The following is a 23,237-nucleotide window of genomic DNA, read 5'->3' as shown; positions in this document are numbered from 1 at the left end:
GATACGACCTTCAAACCTTCAAGAAAAGAACGTATTCCTTTTTAAAAGGCCGGCAACGCTCCTGTAACTCTTCTGGTGTTGCCGGTGTCTATGAGCGGCGCTAATCGCTTACCATCAGGTGAGCCATATGCTCGTTTGCCCCCTGTTGCATAAAAGATAATATAATAAAATATAGAACATGATCAAACAATTAAATTTGATGAAACGTAAAAAAGTTCCGTGTCCATATTCGTGAATTAGTCAAACAGACCGTTCCCAATAATTCAGTGATTCCCAATAAGTAATTATAATACTAAGCGCTTCATTATTTGTACATTTTCCTCTAAAAAACGCGTAGAATAATCCGTTTTACCAACGGAAACCCGAAAAACGTAAATGCAATTTCATTGACGATAAACCGAGTTTAACTAAATAAATCGGAGAATATTTGTTATTTCAGTCTGCACATGAGATATTTAGTCGATTGTACTCGTTTGGAACGAAACTGTTTGACTGTGATAGGCACTTTCAAATACATTCCACTCCCACACACTCCATTTCCAATGTTTTACGTACGGTACAGGATATTTACGAAAATACTGTTTTAGATAGCAACGTTGTTAAGCTTAGAATATTGCAGCTGTAATTTTTTATAGTACAGTATTTGGGAATCGTCAGGTAGTCTTTAATGATACCATCAATGCTGTCAATTTTGATGTGCCAAGCACATTGGGGAATTATACTGCGAACTGCCTAGCGGGTTACTGGGGCTCCAGCTTGAAAAGCAGGAGTAGGAACGGGGTGGTTTTTAGTCAGTAAGAATCTGACACTACCTCTAATCGCACGCAAGGCGAGAGAAGTCATTGGATGATCCCCCACATAAAAGCTGGGGAAGCATGGTAAACCAGCTCACCCAGAGGAGACCCATAGTCCAGTACTAGACTGTCACGGCATATTTACGAACAAGGAGTAACCAAAGCTATGAATTTAAGTCATTCCCCGAAACATCGATCTTTAGAGGTAAATTCACCTTGCTTGGCAAGAGTACCTAATTGAGAGATCAGACAGGTTCTAGTTCGAGTATCTTCTAGACACCTGTGGATAGAAACAAGTATGTGGACTTCTTAAATACCGCACTTCCGTGGACGAGAAGTGCACTAAACTAGTACCCTGCCTGCGGCTTCGGATGTTTTATAGAAAACAAAATACACCCTAGTTTTTCTAGTAATCATAATATTGATTATTTCAATGTCCAACAAATATGTTGAACAAAAAATATTGTTTTTAAGATGAGATACTGTTAAAGTTCTTTAAAATCTTAGTCCTTCAATAATGGTTCCATCTCTGACGTAGGTAACCGTGGGACAGCACCCATTACGCTGTTCCTATCCACAACCCGTAGTCCAACTAAACTACATCCCAAAATAGTCTCAAGATGTCACGTCCTTCCCGCATTCTCCATAACTCATCCTCACGAATATTGCGTGATAGGAGCATTGAAAACAAATTGTCGGTACAATCTGACGCGTAAATAACATTAGCAATATTAGATATAAGAGGTTCACAAGAGTTGAGTCGTCAGTGCAAATGAGGCATATCCTGTATACAATTGAGGGGGACCGACGTTGGGACACTACAGTGGCAATCTGCACGGGTTCAACCCAACACGTAAGTCAAACCTCCTTGGATATTTTTTCTTTTTAATATTTTTTAATCCCTTCCTAATTCAAAATAGTTTTTGACAATTCTCTTCAGTTCCCTCCAAGAAGATTTTGAAAGAAGAATCCGTTGTTTTTTTTTCTATTCGGTTTTTAAATGTCCTCAAAGGAAAGGAGGTTACTATTGTGGACCAGTAACCTCTTTAGTGTATTGTATTGTTATGTCCTTCAAGTGTTTGGTTTGCTGACACGTGATTTAGAGTAATCATTCTAATTTTTGTCTTGAAATATGGGATTTTACGGGAGTATCTTTTTCTTAAGTACCCTCATAATGAGTTTTGTTTAAGTATTGCAGATTAATTTGCTCTTTAGTATTGGATCCACATTTACTTTTTTGTTTTTAATGATTTTATATAAACTAGCGAATAGAAAGGTTATAAGGTCCACATATTGCTTTTTGGTAGGTTGTGAAAGCAAACTCTCAAGCGTAGAAAGCAAATTACTAACGATGAAAATTATTTTTGGCTTTACCACCTTGATTTGTTAAGAAGTCAGATAGATATCACAATCAGTATCATTTGATGGAAATGTATTTATTCAAATTCTTTCGTTCTTGTCTATCTGAAACTAACGCCTGTCAAACGAGTAAGCCATGTGGAAATTTTATTGTTTTAAAGTTTATATATCTCATAAGATTCTTCTTCGTGACAATATCTTTTCCACCAGATCCACTGAAGAGGATTAAGAATCATACATTTTATTCTTTCTAGGTACAAATAACAGAAAGAGTCAAAGGAAACGATGATCAGCCGCGTCCTTCTGCTCGTGTGCCTGTGTCTCCGAGTCGCGAACTCTCTGCCGCCGGATAAGGTTCGTGACGACACATCCTGATTGCCTTTGTTAGCTGATATTGACACGGATTGCCGTACAGACTCACTATTATTCGTATGTAGAGTAGATCGTCTAGTGTAGACGATTCGGAATTGTTATGCAATAATCAAAGTGTGGGTTAGTGGATTGAGGATGAGATCTTGAATCCGATTACCGTAAAACGGGATGAATAGAATTCGAGGGGTGAATAGACACAGAAGAGGGGTGAATAAATGTTGGGAAAATGTTCTAACATCTATTCACCTTATTCTTGTGTCTATTCACCCTTTGATTTCTATTAACCCCGTTTTACCGTTATAGGGTTTGATAAAATTAGGTACTGGTTGAGCCTCATCATTACCACCATCATCCAACGAGACCTTTCACCATGTGCGTGTTGGGAGCAACCCTACCCTGATTCAATTCCTGCCCTTTACCAAGGCCACGATATATAGTTAGCTTCACCCACGACCCCAACAGGATCCCATCACTGGTTCTAAACCACCCTGATCCAACTTCTTTCCTATACCAAGGTCAAGCGATATATGGTTAGCCTCACCCACGACCCCAACAGGATCCAATCACGATCTATGATCGAGCCTATCGCTAAGTATTGAACGACTATTGACTATACACAGCTTTGTGTACGCAGTTGTAGTTCTAAACTGGTACAAAGTTTTTTATATTTGTTTTTATCATTGTCACGAGTCAGTGATAACGGACAATAGCAGTTTCTTATTAACGCCGCCGCTTTAGGTGAACCAAAGTCTATAAATGTTACCTTTTTTTGTACGTTTGTGTCATCATCGTAATAATATAAAACCACTTTTTTCTAGTCAGTTTTTGCGATGAAATATTTGGCAAGAATTTGCACATTTCCTGAATCGTGCAAAACTTGTAAAGTACTTACAATTGTTGGTAGTATAGTAGAGAGATCCTCCAGGGAAGACCTCAGTGGACGCCTTCTGCCCCATCTAGGGGACATAGGAATTTTCTGTTTATCATTATCTTCAGCAACCTAGATATTAGAGTAATATGTTACTATGGAAAAGGTTGGCTTTTTCCCCCATACATTCTATTCAGAAGTGACTTTCATTTACACTACCTTTGCAGTCTTTTTGAGTTCCTGCCTCCTATACTTGGTTGACTTCTTATTAAAATGTATCACTACCCGATAAATACTATGTTGAAACAGCAACAAAGCATAGAAGACATATTCCGTCACTGTTATGGTATTTCGCATGTTGTGATACTGGTCAAAGTCAGAGCAAATATTGATCAAGATGATCTACTTGGGTAAATTGTGACCACATCTATTGTATGTCCATTGAAATTTTTCCAAGAACAGATTAGCTGTAATTTATTAGGTGTGACATTGAGGGTTTACTGGTGTTATTTTTTATGGTATAATCCGGTAAACTAGCAGACGTATCAACTGATGGTAAGCAATCGCCGCCGCCCATGGATACTTGAAACACCAGAGGCGTTAAAAGTGCGTTGCACAGGTCTTTTGGGGGTTGGGAATTTAAAGGTTGTTGGGGAATCGGGGACTGTGAAGATTGGGAATCGGGAATTGGGCCTCCGGTAATCTCACTCAGACAACGAAACAACACAAACGTTGTTTTACGCCGGTTTTCGGTCTGTTTGATTTCTTATAAAATTATGCCACATTCGCGAGTTCAGACTTTACTACGTACAAATATATGCGACAGCTGAGTCAAAATTAGTCGAGATTTGCATTTAGTCAATAGAATTTCATATTTTAGGAGTAAACATTCATGTCACAAAAACGTCATACTTATAAGAAGAAACATAGACACAATACCAATTGTTTTACTATTTTGTACAGACTTTTCTGTAAAAACATTTAACTTCATAAAACCAAGCTAAACAATCGGCTTCAAAAATCAGCAAGATCGACAAATCAGAGTAAAGTTACCAGGGAATGACGTCATAGCAGAGCGAGAGTAAACATTAGGCATCGGTCATTAATTAAGTGCGATTAGCAGCAGTTAGTAGTGCACCAAATATGTGCATAACAAACCGCTAAATATGGCTCGATGGCCGACGGTTTGATGAGCCAGCGATACTCGCTTATTTGGGTATATCTTACGGACGAGTTCCAAATCAAACTAAAGGCCAAGTTTGGCAAGAATTATTTACGTAGTATGGTTGGATTTTTTGGGACACTTTTTATAGTAATGCCTATATTATCACGTTTTTATAGTGATAACTCAGGGTGTTAGTATTCCAGGGTTCCGGCTCGAAAAGTAGAAGTAGAAACGGGATTGGTTTTTAGTAAGTAAGAGTCTGACATTTCCTCGTCCAAGGCGGAAGAAGTTATTGGATGATTACCCCTTTGAAAAACGGTATTAGTATTGTAATTGTTATATTAAGCATCCTTAGCAGGTCTTTCATTAAAAGGTTATATTGAATAATAAAGGTTTTCTCATCTAGATTCATAATCCACTAGATTTAAGGCAGAATTCTAATGTATTGAAAATTGCAAAACACAAAACACCAAAAATATTTTAGTCGTAAACGAGGCAAAAATTAGGAAAATAAATATAAAATTTATAGAGAAATTAGAATAAATGAATGAATAAGAAATGAGGTAATTCATTATAGGTTTTACGTAACAAAACCACATAAAACAAGTTTGACTAAAATACTTTGGTTCTTCCAGGAATAAAATTAGGTAAACACCGACGCACGTCACTTTTATATAATGCACCGTTTTAGCTGATATAGTGCGTCCATTACCATTATGTGGGTTAGTGCATTTAGGTATTTGGTTACATAATGTCCTGTACAAACTATAACGGCACTGGACTAATGTATATTTCTATATTCTAACCGATTTAATAGAGTATCCGTATGTAGGTGCTAACACTTTCTAAAGTGTGTACATTAACACATATTAAAATAAAATGTCTCTTTTTATTTATCACAGTTATGCGACTGTGATCTTTAACTTCTTCTACTTTAGGTATCAAATGGTGTGATTATACGTTTTATAATCCATCTTCACATTTTTAGGTGCCGATCCATATAATCAAAACTCGTAGTATAGACCTGAACAATGCCCATGGTCTATCGATGGAGACTCGCCTGGACAAGGTGGTGGTACCCACAGGCTACAAGTTGGACCTAGAACCTTATTTAGAAGATGGTCTTTTCAAAGGTCATGTAGCCATCAATGTGACCTGGTTGATGGACGGTAACGAGATCATTTTGCATTGCGCACATGAAATTGAGCTCTTGGAGTCTGAAGTTAGAGCTGATTTTTCTGGAGACGCGTGAGTATATTCGGATATTAGTATGATACTATATATTATAAGTAAATAAATACTTTTTTATGTTATAAGCTGGTAAACAATCAGATGAATCACCTGATGGTAAGCAATCGCTGCCGCCCATGGGCACCTGAAACACCAGAGGCGTTACAAGTGCGTAAGGATTGTTGGGAAAAGTCACGTCATTTTTTTGTGAGGCCGTGGTATCACTCCGGTCGAGCCGGCCCATTATTGCCGAAGCATGGCTTTCCCACACTTAAACAACCTGTGCTGCGTTATATAAATATATAATTTTTGTTTTACTTTAAATACAAGGTACAATCAACTTTAAGATCGTTGCTAAAAAGATCAGCTTTGCTTGACATGTCGCGTGTGTCGATGTCTTTGTAGTGATTATAGCTTTGTCTTAATTTCGTTTTAGTAAGGAACAGAAAAGGGTATCTATAACTAAGATGTCGATGGACTCGAAGAAGCCTATCGTCACTCTTTCTCTAGAGAGGACAGTCCCGAAAGGAGCCACAGGAGTCCTGAAGTTCAGCTTCAAGGGTAATCTGGAAACTTCTTCGACTGAAGCGTTCTTCAAAACAACGTATGTGACTGATCAGGAAGTAGAAAGGTAAGTGGGATGAGAAATTTGCAGAAAGTAATTTGTAACACCGAAGACTTGCCTCGAATGAACATGTAATAGAGCTGTATTCCCGTCATTAATAACGGTTGTATTAATCACACTAATATTATAAATGTGATTTTTTTGTCCTTCAATCACGCTGAAACTGCTGAACGGATTTTGATGAAATTTGGTATACAGACAGGGTATGAGTTGACTTGGGTGACAGGATACTTATTGAACGGCGTAGCCACTTAGTAATTCTATAAAATAAGGTCTATTCTAATAACAACTTAAATATTTATATTACTGCTAAACTACATTTTTTTCTGGCAAACAATAATATTTTAGTAAGTTCTCGTTCTCCTAAAGTTGTTTTGTCCGAAACTTTGAAGATTCGGTCTATAATCCTGTTTAATAACAATCCTGTTTAGGATTATAGCAGCTACTCAACTGCGGCCGAATAACGCTCGTCGTATGTTCCCGTGCTTTGATGAGCCTGGGTACAAGACACCCTTCGAGCTGAGCGTAGTTCGGCCCAGGGACATGGTCGCGCTGAGCAACGTGCCGGTGGCTAGAACTGAGAACATGTAAGTACCAGTACTATATTCAGATCTGAGATAAATGTTAAGACTTGATGATTCTGAGTTGTAATCGACAGAAATCTGCATAAATTGTCCCTTTAATAGAAATACTTTAAAGGCAGGCAATGTTTCGTGAACAATATTTAGTATACATATTATATTTCTTAGCCTACATAGAAGATGTCATTTATGTAGGAGGCCATACACTACCGAAATATTTCGAAAAAAGTTACTGTTCAGTATGTGAATTACAATAAATATGATGATTAGTATTTGATATAAAATGTACTCAACAGTCCTGATGAACCGGACGCGGTGTGTGATCACTTCGAGAAGACACCTCCAATGTCTACGTTCACCCTCGGCTTGGTCATAGCCAACCTGAAGCAGCTGGGCAACTCTACGCAACTTAAGGATAACAGTGGAAATGATATTGGTAAGGAAAATAATGCAGTCTTTAAAGAGTGTAGATCAATAGTAATTGGATAATTTGGATAATCTTTCATCATAGTCATAGATATGTTTGATTAAAATGACGGTGGTGTTAAAGATAGTAATTTTACTAGTCGATCTGAATCAAATGTTCATACTTTTTCCAATGACTTCTACCGCCTTGGGTGAGGCAAGAGAGAGTGCCAGACTCATATTGACTAAAAACCACCCTGTTCCTTCTCCTGCTTTTCGAACCCCGGTAATCCACTAGACAGTCTGCTGCTCTGAGTCAAATATGAATCCTTGGAATTCGCAAAAAAGCAAAGTAGCCAAAATCTTTTAACCACAATCAAATTAGAATACTGAATTTGTTTTCCTCTAGAAATTCGTGTCTGGGGTCGTCCCGAGTATCTGGAAGCTTTGGAAGGTATCAATGAGAAGGTAGTGCGAGTGTTCAAAGAGTTGGCTGCTTTCTGGCGAGTGCCCTTACCTCTGAAGAGGTTGGACATCGTCGCCCTGCCCAACTACCAAGGAGTCAAGCCTGCTGATAACTGGGGTCTTATTGTGTTCAGGTAAAACCTCTTTAGAGAAAATTGTGAATCGAATGCCAGTTCCAACTTTGTGACTTTCCTCGTCTTTTCTAAATATTTTAGGTTCTAATTGAAAGTAGGTAACCATTAAAGAATTAAAGCCATTTATTTTAATTAAAAGGCAGTCAAATTCAAGAAAAGAAATAAAATAAATAACCTTGTCGGTCTAGAAGCGAACATCTATAGTTCATTCCAAAATGTACATGCTTATTCGACCGATATTTTCATTCGATTCTGTTTTCAGGGAGAGTGACTTAAGCAGCCGTGGCTACATCCAACTTGCTCAGGAGTTGTCCTATCAATGGCTTGGAGCTCTCACTACCCCTGCTTGGTGGACTGATGCCCATCTGAACAAGGCTCTCGTCGGTTATGTCGCTGCTGCTACCGCTTTTAAGGTGGGTCATTGTCATCATTTTAGGGAATATCAATTTGATATTTTTTTTTTCACTTTAAAGTGGTGATTATGAATTATTTGTTGGATCTCTAAATCTCTCAGAACTGCACTTATTACATGAGGTATTATCTCTTATTTTTCAAACTAATTACGGCAGGATTAATGATTATGGTATCACCTAAAAAAGTAACCAGCTCAATTTTGTACGAATATTGATCACACATTTAAATTTTTCGCTATTTTCGCCAACAAACTTTTGCACATCTTGACGAAGTTTAGTTATAAAGTAAATAATATGTATTTCCTGTGAAAAACGGTATAAAAACCGTGCTATACTCCCTGTACTATGAACGTCCCTTCATCAAATATATTTTCAACCTTATTCTTACCTTCTTAAACTATAATTCTCATTACACACTTCTCTGGTTAGATCAACAACGGCTCAGAGATGGAAGGCAAGTGGCCCCTCACCGTGCTATACTCCCTGTACTATGAGTTCAGCAAGCGCTACCCTCACTCCCGCATCACTGGCATGAAGCAAGAGACCGCTTGCACCAAGATCGAGCTGCTGTTCCGCATGTTCAACTACACCCTCGGAGAAGAGACCTTCAAGAATGGAATCTGGAGGTTCTTGGAGTCTCGGTAAGATATTTTTTTTTTACCTTCTAGACGTTGTCCCACATAAGGATTTTCTCCTCTGTTGTGGGTGCGTTTACAAACATATAAGTTCACATGCACATACATGAGATGCTTTATAACTTAATTTTGTTCTTTTGGTATTCATAACACGTTTTATTTCATACTAACTTTTGCCCGTGACTTCGTCCGCGTCGGATATTGACTTTCAGGCAGTAAAGTATAGAAAGCTGTGCTCGAGACTCCGTTAGCGTGTAATTTCTTTAAAACTTAATTATTGGTGTCTAAATATTCTACTCTGACAGACAGACAGACAGACAAAAATTCCTTTTTTGGTTTCTGTGAGTCTTTTTAAGTTGCTTCCTATCAGTTTTTTCAAAAAACATTGAATGTACACACATTCGATTTTTACTTATTATATGTACATATATACATTTATTTGTTCTCCCAACTAAAGATAAACTAAGTAAGACAAATTAGTATGATTTGCTTTAAGAAACTTACAATGGAAAGTAAAACTAATCATACAAATCGAACAAGACCAGTATGAAATTAGGAAATTCTATATGTATTTACATTCAACGTATTTCATCAGTACCTACTAATGAAATAATCATACAAATACAAAGTAGAAACTTAATTCTTTATTTATTTACATTTTACGGTTCCATTTTACATTCAACGTGTTTTCAGTACCTATTAAGATCTGTATGGTAAGCTACTACGTACATTTTGTTTTTAAAACATCAATCTCTGTTTTACGTCCACAATATTACTTAGTATTACATCCCATTCACCTTTATAAATAGGTTTCAACATATTTAATTCGAATTATTGTATTCCTGAACAGCAAATTCAAGACATTCTCTGGCGATGACATCTGGAACGCCTTGAACGCGGCCGCTAGGGAAGCAAACAAGATTCCCCAGGGTGTGGACATCAAGACGATGACCAAGAGCTGGATCGAGAAGGACAGACTGCCTCTACTGAACGTACAGAGACATTACAGCAATAATACTGCTGTTGTTACTCAGGTGAGGAGTTTACTTTGCTAGTAGAAGTTGGAAATAAAACTCGGCATATGATTGAATAGGTACCTAACATAGAAATACATACGTTTATTTGACCAAACTTTACGGTAATCTGTGACTAATAATGTAGTTGGTAATTAAATCTGTTAAGATGAAATATATTTAAAAACCAGATTTATTTTTTGTTTCATAGCATTTCATCAACCTCTTGTTGGTTCAGTGTTTCCGTAGTTTCACACTTCAGTCACAGATGGCGTTACGTGTACCTTTTTACATTTTTGTTTGTATAATTCACGAAGCTTCTTAGTTAACTTTAATATTTTTGTTATTCTATTCGTTATTCTATTCTATAGGTATTATTAATATAATAATAAAGTTTACCTTTATTATAAAATATATACTTTAAATAATTGGGGAAATAGACATGGAATCTTTAAACAAAAGACAAAACTGAAATACCGTTTTAACTTCAATCTCTCTAATCTTTTACAGAAAGTATATCTCCGCGAAAGGCCTCACGATGTTCCCGAAGCTGCCAAGATGTCGTGGTGGTTGCCAGTGGTGATTGCCCAGGAGAGTACTCTGGACCTGAAGGACACTACTCCAGCAGCCTGGATGAAGGATCGGTCACCACTCACCATCCCCAACATACCTGATAAAGACAAGTTCATTATTGTCAACCCTGAGGAAATTGGTAAGTTAGTGACGTTTTTCAATGAAAGACTTTGGATTTTCAACTATGGTGTAGTGGGATGGTGACGGGGTATGAAAATCAAAAAACTATTTAGTCCGTCAGTTAGGTAATGGAAAAATTTTAGACACGTATTTTTTTTATTTTGTCATATACTTAGATAAAACGAATCAAAGTTTAGGAGTGGAAACTAACTATGTAATTTCTACGTATAGAACGTAACTAGAAGTGACGTCACGCAATATTTCAAATCTTCATAAGTATTTGCTTCCTTAAGAAAATGAAAAATATGTATCTCATATTTTAAAATAATCTACAAGACGGACATTAAAATAAACATTTGTTACCTACCCTATTGTGTCTGTAGGGTTGGATTCATAACATAATTAGCGAGTAGGTATATCTATATAACATAGTTGTGGTGGCCAAGAGGGTTAAGACGCCCGCTTTTCGTACATGAGGGTTCGTAATCAACGGCAAGTACCAATGTGATTTTTTCTATAAATGATAAATGATATTTATTTTACAATGTAACTCTTTTACACGCCATTAAGTTAAAAAAATCTGAGTTATATGTAGTCGGACAAGACTAGTTTAATAACTCTTGTAAAGAAATACGTTCAACAATTTTTAGTCTTATTAACCAACACAGTTCAATACTTACTTATCTACAATTCATATTTATAAACATTAATATTAACTTTCCGAATCCTTTAAAAGCACCCGCAACCCCCCAGAAATAGGACAAAATATTAAAGCACCACCGAAATATAACACCGAGAATCCGCCATTTAATTTCGAAACAGAATTCTAGAGCGAGCTGAAACTTCGCTACTAAAACTCCTTCGTTAATATATTTCACAGTTTCTTTGTCTAAAGAGGAATAGAAATGGCCACGTTTATTATTAACATGTCTTTGTTACTATCTTGACAGGAGCCAGAGTTAATTGCACCTCTGACTCCAATAAAGCCCAATGCGCTTTGAATGAGCAAAGTTTCAATGACGGTCGACTGTTTTGTGTTTAAAATTGACAAGTCTGTTATAATCTTAGAGAATTTTAATGGGTGAAGGTGATTTTAATGAATAAATATTCATTTTATAACAGTAAGATTGTCTTTGGTTTTAAGATAACTGGTTTTGTTGTGTGTTTGGCTTCAAGAAATGAAACGAAAAGTGATTCACGTTAAAACTTTTTTTTAATGGCGGAAAATCATCAAATGTCTTCTCCCGCCTTGGGCGAGGCGAGAGGTGTCGGACTCTTACTGACTAAAAACCGACTACTGCATTTCAAGCCGGAGCCCCGGTAAACCCGCTAGGTAGTCAGCAGCTCCGGATCTGGCTCGCACTAAAACTTAGACTGCACTCACCATTCAATCAAATTGTTTTTTAATTAGCTTCTAATGTATTTTTTTTTACTTCCAGCCCCTTACCCAGTAAACTATGACCAAGACAACTGGAACCTGCTATCCAACTTCTTGCAAAGCGACAAGAGGAATATGATCCCTGAGCTGACGAGAGCCAAGCTCCTCCATGATGCATGGAATCTGGCGTACGCTGGAGAACTGTCCTTCGTGACTGCCTTCAACATGACTCTGTTCTTGAAGAACGAGAGACACCATCTGGTGTGGGATCCCGTGTTCACCATGATCGATCATCTTGGAAGGCATATTTGTCAATGTCTGCATGGAAAGTTCCAGGTAAATATACCGTTACCATAAGAGCATTTAGTTTTAAATGTTCTTTCGAAATAGCAGGCATTTTAGTGAAATAGTACGATTATTCCTACTTTGAGTTCCGGTACTTAATGAAACAAATCCTTTGTTTTTTAAATAAAAATGTCACAAGGATGTTCTTTATATTCTATCCATCGATCCAAGAGATTATTTGATCTTTTTGCAATCTATGTTTTATTTATTAAAGTTCGGCGCCCCAACAATTTATAGTAAATGATTTTTATTCGTTTTCATTATGTTTATGCAACAGCAAGTTATTATAACTTCAAATTTCATTCAGGCATACGTTCGAGTACTCCTTAGTCCTCTATATGAGGAACTGGCCAAAGATGAGAAGGAGGATGAAGAGCCTTGGCGCAAGCACCTCAGGTCCCTGACGAAGACGTTCCTCTGCCAGGCTGGCTACAAACCCTGCATCAGGGACGCGCAGGAACAGTTCAGCAAGTGGATGCAAGCCAAGAACCCTGATGAGGGAAATCCGTAAGTTTTCAATAAACTTATGAAGTGGTGTTATGATAACAAATAATTAACGAAATTATTACTAGTTCTGAGAAGTTTTAACAGTATAAAATATTTTATTCGAATCGCACTAATCGCTTTTCTTAGTTGTAAGTATTTACTATAGTTTATTTTCACGAAACGGGATTGACTTCGAAGACAAAAAGCATTCAAGCAATGTCGTCGCAGACACGTATAACGTGTCCTTAGGGAAAGCAAGTGAAGTCACACGAAGTAACTAGCATATATATCACCAAAGTTTCAATTTAAAAGAAGTTTAAAAACAACAATGTAAAGTTTCGATAATTATTCTAAAAATAAGTATGGAAGAAGTTAGAAAAATAATAAATTGGCAAAGTTTAGTCGAGGACCGTGGCTAAAATTTGTTCGTCTTGAGGCTCCGGCGTCTAATTGACTCACTTAAAAATTGTACGCACAAAATTATTTTAATAATAAATCTGTGGTAGATATTCGTGATAAATGTAGGGAAGAAGTGGAGAAAAGATTTTAGATTTTCTGTTATTTTAAATACATAACTTCATGCCTGTCTCTCATGGGGTAGGCGCAGATAATAGACTGCCAAATGGCTACAAATCTTACACACCTCTTTCGCTTCATCAACAGACATCAGTCTTTTCATGTAAGCTCGTCGGTTAAGGGTACTTTTAATTCTGTCTCTTTTATAGCATCACTAATGGGTGTTCCTATGCACCTATGTACCTATGTATGTCTTGCGATCCACTAGCATAGGTGCACATAATTAAGCACAATGTCTTAGTATAATATCTGGACTTAAACCATAATCCCCAATCGATAAAATAATTAATCAGTCCAGTGTTGAACAGTTCCAAATGTTTCACAATTAATATCTAATGTAGCACGTGACCTACAAAGTATTTCAAGTGGGACATTTTCATCCCACGAATGGGGACGAAACCCTTAAAATGCGAACGTATCTGTTTGATATCCATGACGTGTGAAATTTTGTCTGTTATCTTTTTAACCCTTTTGACGAATTGCTCATATTTGAATCCATTGACCTGATTATGGGATGATGCTTTATATCCTCCCGAAGAGTAGACAGGTATGGGACACACAGTCGTATTTAAAATATTTTTCCTCTATAATATTGTTTATTTCACTGATGCCTCGTTGGGGTCTCGGGTTCGATTCCTGGGTCGGGCAAAGTATTACTGAGCTTTTTTCGGAAATTTCTCAGTAGTAGCACGGAGTCTGGAATTGTGCCCAGTATATGTCAGTAGGGCCACCCCCTATTACATGGGACTTAAAACACAAATTGTGAAAAGAGGGTGTACATAGTATAGCGCCATTATGTGCCGTAATGTGCACTTCTGCCTTCGGGGATAAAAGGCGTGAAGTTGAATATTGTTTTTTTCATTCTAACAGATGTTATGACACCCTAATTTACAATATTAAATAGTCTACTATACTCTGAGCTACTATTGATCATTAAAAATATCGTGTGCCTCTGCCTTACAAAAACCTCGACCTTCGAAGTTTTTGCCTATTCCAGGCTTATAATATAGCAGTAAATATAGTATAGGCAGGGTTACTAAGCCACCAAGGTGGTTACACCCTGTATTGTTACCCATTAACCATACACTGAACAGTGGACTCCACAAAACATATAACATTGTCATGTGTGTGTGTGTGTGTGTGTGTTCAGTGAAGCACATAATAACATCTTCATTGTATTGTCTGACTGTTTGTCGACTGTTTTGCGTAGGGACGATAGTTTCGACGCTGTTATGATGTATATTGTATAGTTAGGTATGACGTTAGGTTTGGAGTAAATTGTAATTGAATAATGGAAACAAATAATTTCAATTAATAAAATAAGTCATTTTATGCTTATATCCGATAACAAAACTCATAATATGCTCTGTAGTAAAATTGATTTGTTTGTGCTCCCCAGCCTAGCCAACCAGTACATCTGTCCGGTCTTCAAATGGGGTACCATGAAAGAATGGGAGTTTGGTCTGCAAAGAGTCATAAACTTCCCCCCTTCGAGGAAGCAGAGTGAGAGGACCTATCTTCTGAAGACCTTGGCTGGATGCCCTGAATCCGAAGCCAAAATTAACAGGCTCTTGAACATAACACTGCTTGAAGGTCATGCTAACTTCACGGAGACCGATGCCTTCTTAATCTTCAGCATGTTGACTGGATCTGCGACTGGTTACACTACACTATTCCACTTCCTCAGCAACAACTGGGATGTTTTGAAGGAAAGGTATGTATACTACAGTACATTTAAGACAAAGTGGTTGGGTAACAAAGCCTAACGAAAAACATAAATATGGTGCAAAAAATGTTCAAACAAAGTATTGCTCGAAGTGTTTGGTGTGGCGTAAAAGGCCACCACTTTAGGTGTTTGTTTTGTTGTATAATCCAGTAAGAAAATCTGTTCTCTTAGCATCTCAAGTTCCGCGATAAGTTTTTAAACAAAAATCTTATGTTCGATCGTGCAATGTGGTCGTGGCCTTACGATAATCGCGTTTGCATCACTCAAAGGGTTTAGCTCAGAGTGCTCAGGTAGGGGCTGACTTAATGGCTATGCACCACAGCCGCCAATTTTCCTCATTTGCGTCTATCCCGTGTAGCTACTGCTCGATGCTCGGATGTAGCGAGACTCGCCAAAACAAAGAGCAACTTCTACTGAACTTTTGCTTAGAGAGCTTGGTCAGTGAATTTGGAATTTTATTGGAAATCTAGAGAAGTGTTTTTAATATTGGTCCATTGAATATTTTTATAATGTCATTATTTTACTACAACGTATGCGACTTTTCTGCATTTTTACTGGTAAATAAGCGTTCTAGTGAAGATAAGATCAAGATAGGCATCTTGTCAACATTTTTTTAAGGGGGAAGATCATCCATTGGCTTCGAGGCAAGAGGAGTGTCAGACTCTTACTGACTAAAAACCATTCCGTTCCTACTCCTGCTTTTCGAGCCGGAGACCCGGTAAACCTGTTAGGTAGTCCGCAGCTCCGGATCTTGTCAGAATAGTTTACAATTGATCACAATTTCTAATAAAAAAAGTCTCACTTATTTTACAAAGCTATTCAATCTCACATCACATAACATCACCCACAGGTACGTAAGCAGAACCAATCTCTGGGACAACCTGATCACCTCAGCCACGTCACAATTCACCACAGAAGAAGGATTGGAGCTGGTTTCCCAGCTGTATGTCACCCATCAAGGCCAGTTCGCGTCCGCTGAGCATATCATTGAGAAGTCTATGAGGAACATCAGGGAGGAAGCCAAGTGGTCGGCAGAAAACCTGCCGGTGATCGAAGCGTGGTTAGACAAGTACCTGGCCAGTAGTGAAGTAAAGGATGACAAGTTTATCCACAAGTGATTGTATTGTGTAATTTATTTAATTTAATATATTATTATTTTATTGTAATAGGTTATGCTGTTTGTTTTATTTTTTGTTCCTTTTTGGGTGGCAATTGTTATTCGGTGACTGGTTAGTCAATTGAAGATTGAATGTTTATTGACATTCATTTGAAATCCGTTTCCGTTCCGTTCATTTGAATATCGTTTTTATTAATGTGTATTGTAACAGAATTTATAATTATTATCTTCTAAATTATGATGTGAGATGTGAGTAACCAAAATTTCATTTAAATGTCCAAGGACAAAAGTAAGTATTTATTTACTTTTTCAGTGTTTATAAGTGCCTCAACTGAACGTATCAATGATTGCTTCTTGTTAGTCTACTAGAGTAGTACAAATCAAATTATTTCCGTTAAAACGAACACTGAGAACTTCGAGTATTAGCTGAAAACACAACGGAACGAACGGAATCTTTATAAAAGATGTAAAAGAGTAGTAGGAACTATCATTAGCTACAGTTGAATAGAGTTTTTCTAGTAATTTTAATAAAATATTAGAAAATGTTTTATTATTCGTATATTACATTACAAATTAGTTGCAAAAGGTAAGAGAACCTAAACAAAACAGTTTGATTGAAAAACCCTCTTCTGCTCAGCAAACAGTCATCTCCCATGATGGCTATGCACAAATTAAAGAAAGTATTATTAATACTAATAAATTGATGAACATTCACACAATCACTAAATCAGTACAACTAACGCCATCTAGATTTCGCAGCTGGAAACTTTACATCACAGTTATAAGTCATCATGTTTACTCATAATCACCTACCGTATCATTACGAACTCTATTAGAACAACTATATAAAATGTGGATATTATCTAATAAATAATAACACGAGGATAAAAATGTGATTAATATCTAATACTCGTATACTTTTGGGTTTATTACGCAAAACATCGAACTTTAAACCGAGTGACCTTTGTGATAATATTTTCATCGGCTCCAAACATTCTAAGAACTGATTCCTGGTATTAAAATAAAACGGTGTTAGTGATAACCTTTATGTCAGTCAAGGTTTGTTCATATTGGTTCAATTATTTATTATTTAATATTGTACTTTAAAAGAAATTATAATACATATATTTTTTTAAGAAAAACGTCTGCTATTTTTGTCGTCTTTCCAAAAATGTGAGGGGCTAAATTGGTCTACATGATTTTTTTCCAAATATATTCATGTAGAAGTGAGTAGTAAATATTATGATATACCAGGCTCAGATCCAGATATCATGGAGGTTACAGGTTAATCAAGCTTAAACAATAAATCTGACATCTTTTCAGAATTTAACGCAGGAGAAACAAGCAATAACAAAACTCTTTTTCTTTAAAACACTGCTATAGAATAACGTGGTCATTTGCATAATCAGTTTCATTCTACAATCACTTTGCATTTATTCATCTTTTTACCAATCTAGCAGAAAAAATGTGCTGATAGCAAATACAACAAAAGTTTTATCCTACGATTCTTTTCTCTTTCCTAATCTGTTAGAAAAAATGTTCCGGTACTTACCAGGTAGTTTTTTAACTTAAAAATACGTGATGTCCCGCTTTTGGATCGCAGTGTGAACGCTGCCTAATGTCCGTAACATCTTGTAATCCGCGCTCGAGTGAGACTGGCCTCTATGGCGTGAGGTTACGATGTTATGTATTACAGTTTCATGTTGAAAATATTACAGCTGAATAATTTAAAGTACTGAATTAAATTCATATGAATACAAATAGAAATTAAGATATTGATTCATTCATTATAGTCTTGAGATATGAATTTTCTATTTGTGCTATTTGTACTGCTTTCTACTAGTGCGCATTGTAGTACGATACCAATTTAATTTAACAATTTCCTTAATTCAATGCTAATTTTTATTTGAACATTTCAGTTACACCTACTTTCCTGAATACCGAATCTTCAACATGGCATACAATATACTAACGAGGCAGTAAAATTGGGGACCACTAAATATAAAACTAATATTTGAAGCACTAAACCTAATATTTAAGCTACATCTACATATCTCCATGTGCACTAGACTTAAGTTTAATCAGTGGGAAACCCACCGTTCAATTTTAATCCTTATCTAGCGAGGAAGAAGGTACAGATTCATTTGCAGTGGTTTTCCTCAAGGGTATGCTGGAATGAAATTTGGGCATATAGTTATTAAAGTTTGGATACTCATTGCGTCAAGTCGTGCATGTCTGGCGAAGTGGGGTCCGCTGCATGCAAACATGTTGTTTCTCTTTGCAACTAATATTAATATTATGTATTTTTTTTTAATCAATGCTGTGGCGAGTATGGTCATGTAGAATATATTTGTCATTACACCAAGAAGGGTTTGTTTTTGAGAGGGCAAATCATCCAATGACTTCTCCCGCCTTGGGCGAGGCGAGAGAGTGTCAGACTCTTACTGACTTAAAACCATCCCGTTCCTACTCCTGCTTTTCAAGCTGGAGCCCGGTTAACCCGCTAGGTTAGTCCGCAGCTCCGGATCAGGCATCAGTCCTACTGGATCCCATCTTTGGTGGTCTGACAGTTCTTTAAGTGCGCGCAGCGGGAATGGTAAAGTTCTTCCTTCGAGTATTGTGAGAGTTGACTAAGTGACTGCACGTTTAACGAAGACTGGACAACAGCGCTCTCAACTATGGTTTCCATTCCGCCTTATAAACATGAATTTTGTATAGGAACCTTCTTTTATATGTTAGAGGGTTAAAGTTCAACAGAGAAAATGGTAATGACGATGACCAGTGGGTTGATGTTTTTAGGTTAATTAGGAAAAACCCAAAAGCAATATTTTAAACTGAATAAGTATCCTGTACGTAAGTACCTACGTACCAGTGGTGTTTGGCAATTGGCTCTTCATAAACATCGACAAAAAGTCGTTATTTCGATTTCAGTGGAACACTTTACCTTAACCGCAACTCAATAGTTGTTGAGATTCTCGGAAACGAATGCGCAATGACTTAAAACAGGTTCATCGAGTTATCTCAGTGACAGTACCGGAGTGGACACACGGACCAGTACGATGACCAACTACGTTGACGAAAAAGTTTGTTTTTTGAACGATTTTTCGTCAAGGTGTATTGACGAAATATCGTACATACTTTAACAGACTTAAGAAAAAGTATTAACTCTTCTGTACCCTTAGTACGAGTTTGCTTTACGTTTAAAGTATTTTAGCGCGGCGGTCTGATTGGCTGGTTTATACGAGCCGGCCAATCAAAGCGCTGAACGTGCTCTTGTTTCGATGGTAGATGTCAAGTAAACTCGTACTAAATGTACAGTTTCTCTACAATATTTTGATATCGACAGGTTTATTGGTTCAAGTACACAAGAAAATAATGTTGATTTTTCTACAGCTGAATAAAACAATGAAATATTATGCCATTATCGCTACATTAGCCCTAAAACCATGTCTAGACGTCTAGTGTTCGAATGAAAAACCTGTTGAGTGTCTGAGTATCAAGGCAATATTTACTTAGAGCTGCAATTACGAGTATTCAAGGAGAAGGTTAGCGGCAGAAATTAATTAAACTACAACTCTAGTTGTAGTTTTTATAATATAACCAACTTTAAATTAATTTCTAAATCTAAATAAATAATATGTTAACATTTTGATTTTAGTAGAACACTTTACCTTAACCGCAACTACAACAATAGTTGTTGAGATTCTCGGAATCTAATGCGCAATAACTCACAACAGCTTCATCGAGTTATCACAGCGCCAGTACCGGAGTAGTATAGATATTAGAAACAACGGTTTTAGGGATTTCTAAAGAGCTTTGAATATTACTAGATGTAGTTATAAATAATCACTTGACCCTAAGGTTGCTTGGTAGAATATGTCAGTATAATTACGTTATCAAACCCGTTTAAATGTACCATTATATTCCAGTTTGTGTACTTGAAAAGTTTATAAATAAATAAATATTAATTCTCCATTCTACTTGACCGTAGATCACATTATTAGTGTCATAAGTTCGCGATAATCACGCCGACTGACAATTACAAATCATTAGTATTCCAGTGAGTGTGTGTACAAAATGTATTATTTCGTGTTATTATTCGGTAAGATTATTTTATTTTAATATAATAATAATTATTTATTATTTATTTTCCTGTTATTGTCATAGAAGTGATGTTTTAATGACACACGTACTTGTTTTTGTTTTGGAACAGAATTTATGTTTATTTTCACTTGATTAAATTAATGTTTGAGTTCATTAACTACATACATAATATGATATTTTTCCTGGTTCGTAATTGTAATTATAAACCTATTTATGGAAATGAAATTATGTAGTTTGATTTATAGATACCTATGTTAAAAATAATGCAGGTATTTTTGGTTTATATTTGCAATTTCCCCATCATGCAGTCACTGTTATTTAACTTGAAATTTAATACTGAATCATAGCATTTACCTATATTTTGTTACTTTTAGACCCTGAACAGTCAAACAGTTGGGTAAAAATGTACTATTGTTATCATCTGAAGATTTCTGTTTACATACACACATACATCGTCATAAAAAACTGTGGCCTACTAAACACAAGCGAACAAGAACGCAATATCATAATTACAAATTCATACTAAGAATATTGAAAGATTAAAACGAAAACATTCATCCTAATCGCTTCTTAACAACTTTCAATTTGTACGAAAGCTCTCTTTCTCTATCTCCAAAATTTTCGCTTCTAACAATAATAAGTCAATGTTTTGTTCAACCAAAGATTATTGTTGACTGAGCATTCTTGAATAGCAATGAGCTCCATAAGAAGGCATAAATAATTTATATGAGGACTCTGCACCAAGCCCGAATATTTTATTTGTGTTTAAATCAAAAGATATGAAATTCTGATCATTGAGATGTCTGTAAATTGTTTATTTGAGTAAGTCCTTTGATAATGATGATGAAGTACCTGGATGTTGTTAATGGCGTACTCTAGAGTATATTTTGTAAATGGTATAGATTTTTAGTAAGGTAATTTTCATGAATGAAGTGTTACCACAGCGTTACAGAAAACCGACGTGAAATAACGCTTGTGTTTCGTTATGCTCCTTCCCAATCTTCTTCATTCCCAATCCAGCAACGCTTAAATTCCTAACCCCCAAATGGTTGGTAATACACTTGTAGCGCCTCTGGTGTTTCGAGTGTCCATGAGCGGCGGAGATTGCTTAGATTGCGGAGATTGATTGATTTTTAAGACCATAAAGGCTTGTTACCTTTCTGATACCGCAAAACTTCTATTATTTATAAATAGCATTGTACGCTTAACAACATTTACTGTAAATAACAGAACCATTTTCATAATAGAAATAACACATTTGTATTATCGAATTCCAGCTCTATCCCTAGTGGGCATGTCATCATGTGAGCCAGCCAAGATCATCGGCTCCTGTCCCCCAACCATCCCAGTGGACATTTGTGACGCAACCTGTGGACCTGAGTCTCCGTGCACGAAACCTAAGCAGTTGTGTTGCCCCACTGCTTGTGGGGGAGCCATGTGTGTGGACGCTGTGACACAGAGGCATTTTGTGGATGCAGGTTCGTTGGAATAGGGACCTTATTGTTGACTGGTTATGTCATATTTTGGTCTGGTACAATCATCATTGTACTGTGTTGTTGTGGTACAATCATAAAGTGTTGCCCCACTGCTTGTGGGGGAGCCATGTGTGTGGACGCTGTGACACAGAGGCATTTTGTGGATGCAGGTTCGTTGGAATAGGTACCTTATTGTTGACTGGTTATGTCATATTTTGCTCTGGTACAATGATGATGTCATTACTTTATTTGTTGCAAGTGTGAGTGCTGAATGCTATGTTTCTCCTATTTACGAGTTGGCCAAAGTATTGGGAATTTCGAAAGCAAAGTTCTTGTGAAGAGTGTGAGGTTATTTGGTTCAGCCAAATACTTGATCTGTGCTAACTTTATGTGACAATGTATCATGCATATAAATCAAAGTCAAAGTCAAATCATTTATTCCAATTATATACAAATAAAGAAATAAATGTCTGTCAGTCTGCTACTCAGTGAAACTAGGTGCTCGTTCCAAAGTGTAGCTTCAAATGGAAAAGAACGAGCAAGAAACTCCATAATCTCTGTCTCCATAATTCAACTACATGTTTGAGTTGTAAAGATGCGACTAGTAGAACAAACAGTGTTTTATTTTATCCCATAGATTTTTTTCAACGTCACGCCTTCTATCCCCGAAGGTGTGGGCAGAGGTGCATATTACAGCATGTAATGCCGCTATACAATACACACCCACATTTCACCATTTGTTATAAGTCCCATGTAATAAGCTGTGAGTCACACAATCCAGACTCTGTGCTACTACTGACCGATAGACTAATCTATTTCTTAAAATGTTCCAGTGAAGCCAGGTCTTTGCCCGGAGCAGCCGCGAGGAGCGTGGGTGTGCAGTGACATGTGCACCACTGACTCCGACTGCCCGCGGACCCTCAAGTGCTGCCCCAACCGATGTGGAGCGTACATGTGTCAGAAACCCGATGTGGACCCAGCACAACCAACTGATTAGAATAGTAAAATCTATTTAAATAAGTCTGTTGTTTTATTTTTATTCAGCTTTAATTGTGTACTAGTTGATTTTAAATAAGTATGTTATAATTTTTAACTGACTTTGAAATATATGTTCTCGGTTTGATCTGTGTATATATGTATATATGTTTGTGCGCTATTATCTCGCGTTTCGCTGAACTGATTTTGATGCGAATTTCAGCATAGTATTGTTTTACTTCACCATTTGTTTTGTATAATAGTAGGGATAATTCGAATTGCACTTACTGCTAACGCCATCTA

At 36.7% G+C, this 23,237-nt stretch overlaps 2 protein-coding genes across 3 annotated transcripts; both read left to right on the top strand.

Moving 5' to 3' along the window:
• Positions 1-1,486: 1,486 nt before the first annotated feature.
• Positions 1,487-16,436, top strand: LOC118268285 (aminopeptidase N). The gene is made up of 15 exons (XM_050706287.1): positions 1,487-1,647; positions 2,408-2,507; positions 5,547-5,806; positions 6,225-6,419; positions 6,845-7,000; positions 7,291-7,430; positions 7,809-7,998; positions 8,261-8,411; positions 8,841-9,052; positions 9,897-10,080; positions 10,570-10,771; positions 12,192-12,466; positions 12,783-12,982; positions 14,937-15,251; positions 16,114-16,436. Exons 2-15 carry the CDS (start codon positions 2,439-2,441, stop codon positions 16,379-16,381), a joined length of 2,817 nt encoding a protein of 938 aa, XP_050562244.1. The 5' UTR covers positions 1,487-1,647; positions 2,408-2,438; the 3' UTR covers positions 16,382-16,436.
• An 838-nt stretch (positions 16,437-17,274) lies between these two features.
• LOC118268286 (waprin-Phi1-like) lies at positions 17,275-22,979 on the top strand. 2 transcript variants are annotated; one of them, XM_050706381.1, is made up of 3 exons: positions 17,275-17,439; positions 21,762-21,962; positions 22,793-22,979. In XM_050706381.1, the coding sequence occupies exons 2-3, from the start codon at positions 21,779-21,781 to the stop codon at positions 22,954-22,956; spliced, it is 348 nt and encodes a 115-aa protein (XP_050562338.1). In that variant the 5' UTR covers positions 17,275-17,439; positions 21,762-21,778; the 3' UTR covers positions 22,957-22,979. The 2 variants fall into 2 exon arrangements, with proteins under 2 accessions (XP_050562338.1, XP_050562337.1); XM_050706380.1 differs by lacking the exon at positions 17,275-17,439 and adding an exon at positions 20,318-20,482.
• The last annotated feature ends 258 nt before the right edge of the window (positions 22,980-23,237 follow it).

The sequence above is a fragment of the Spodoptera frugiperda genome, chromosome 29, assembly GCF_023101765.2.
Source record: "Spodoptera frugiperda isolate SF20-4 chromosome 29, AGI-APGP_CSIRO_Sfru_2.0, whole genome shotgun sequence".
In the NCBI taxonomy this organism is placed as follows: Eukaryota; Metazoa; Arthropoda; class Insecta; order Lepidoptera; family Noctuidae; genus Spodoptera; species Spodoptera frugiperda.
This window is presented reverse-complemented; position numbering and strand designations above follow the sequence as displayed.

Excerpts from the sequence above, each read along its gene's own strand:
- LOC118268285 (XM_050706287.1), top strand. The coding sequence starts at position 2,439 with ATGATCAGCCGCGTCCTTCTGCTCGTGTGCCTGTGTCTCCGAGTCGCG. Across the intron at positions 9,053-9,896 it reads TGGAGGTTCTTGGAGTCTCG|CAAATTCAAGACATTCTCTG; the intron begins GTAAGATATTTT and ends ATTCCTGAACAG. Across the intron at positions 12,467-12,782 it reads GTCTGCATGGAAAGTTCCAG|GCATACGTTCGAGTACTCCT; the intron begins GTAAATATACCG and ends AATTTCATTCAG.
- LOC118268286 (XM_050706380.1), top strand. The coding sequence starts at position 20,458 with ATGTATTATTTCGTGTTATTATTCG. Across the intron at positions 20,483-21,761 it reads TTATTTCGTGTTATTATTCG|CTCTATCCCTAGTGGGCATG; the intron begins GTAAGATTATTT and ends ATCGAATTCCAG. Across the intron at positions 21,963-22,792 it reads GAGGCATTTTGTGGATGCAG|TGAAGCCAGGTCTTTGCCCG; the intron begins GTTCGTTGGAAT and ends AAAATGTTCCAG.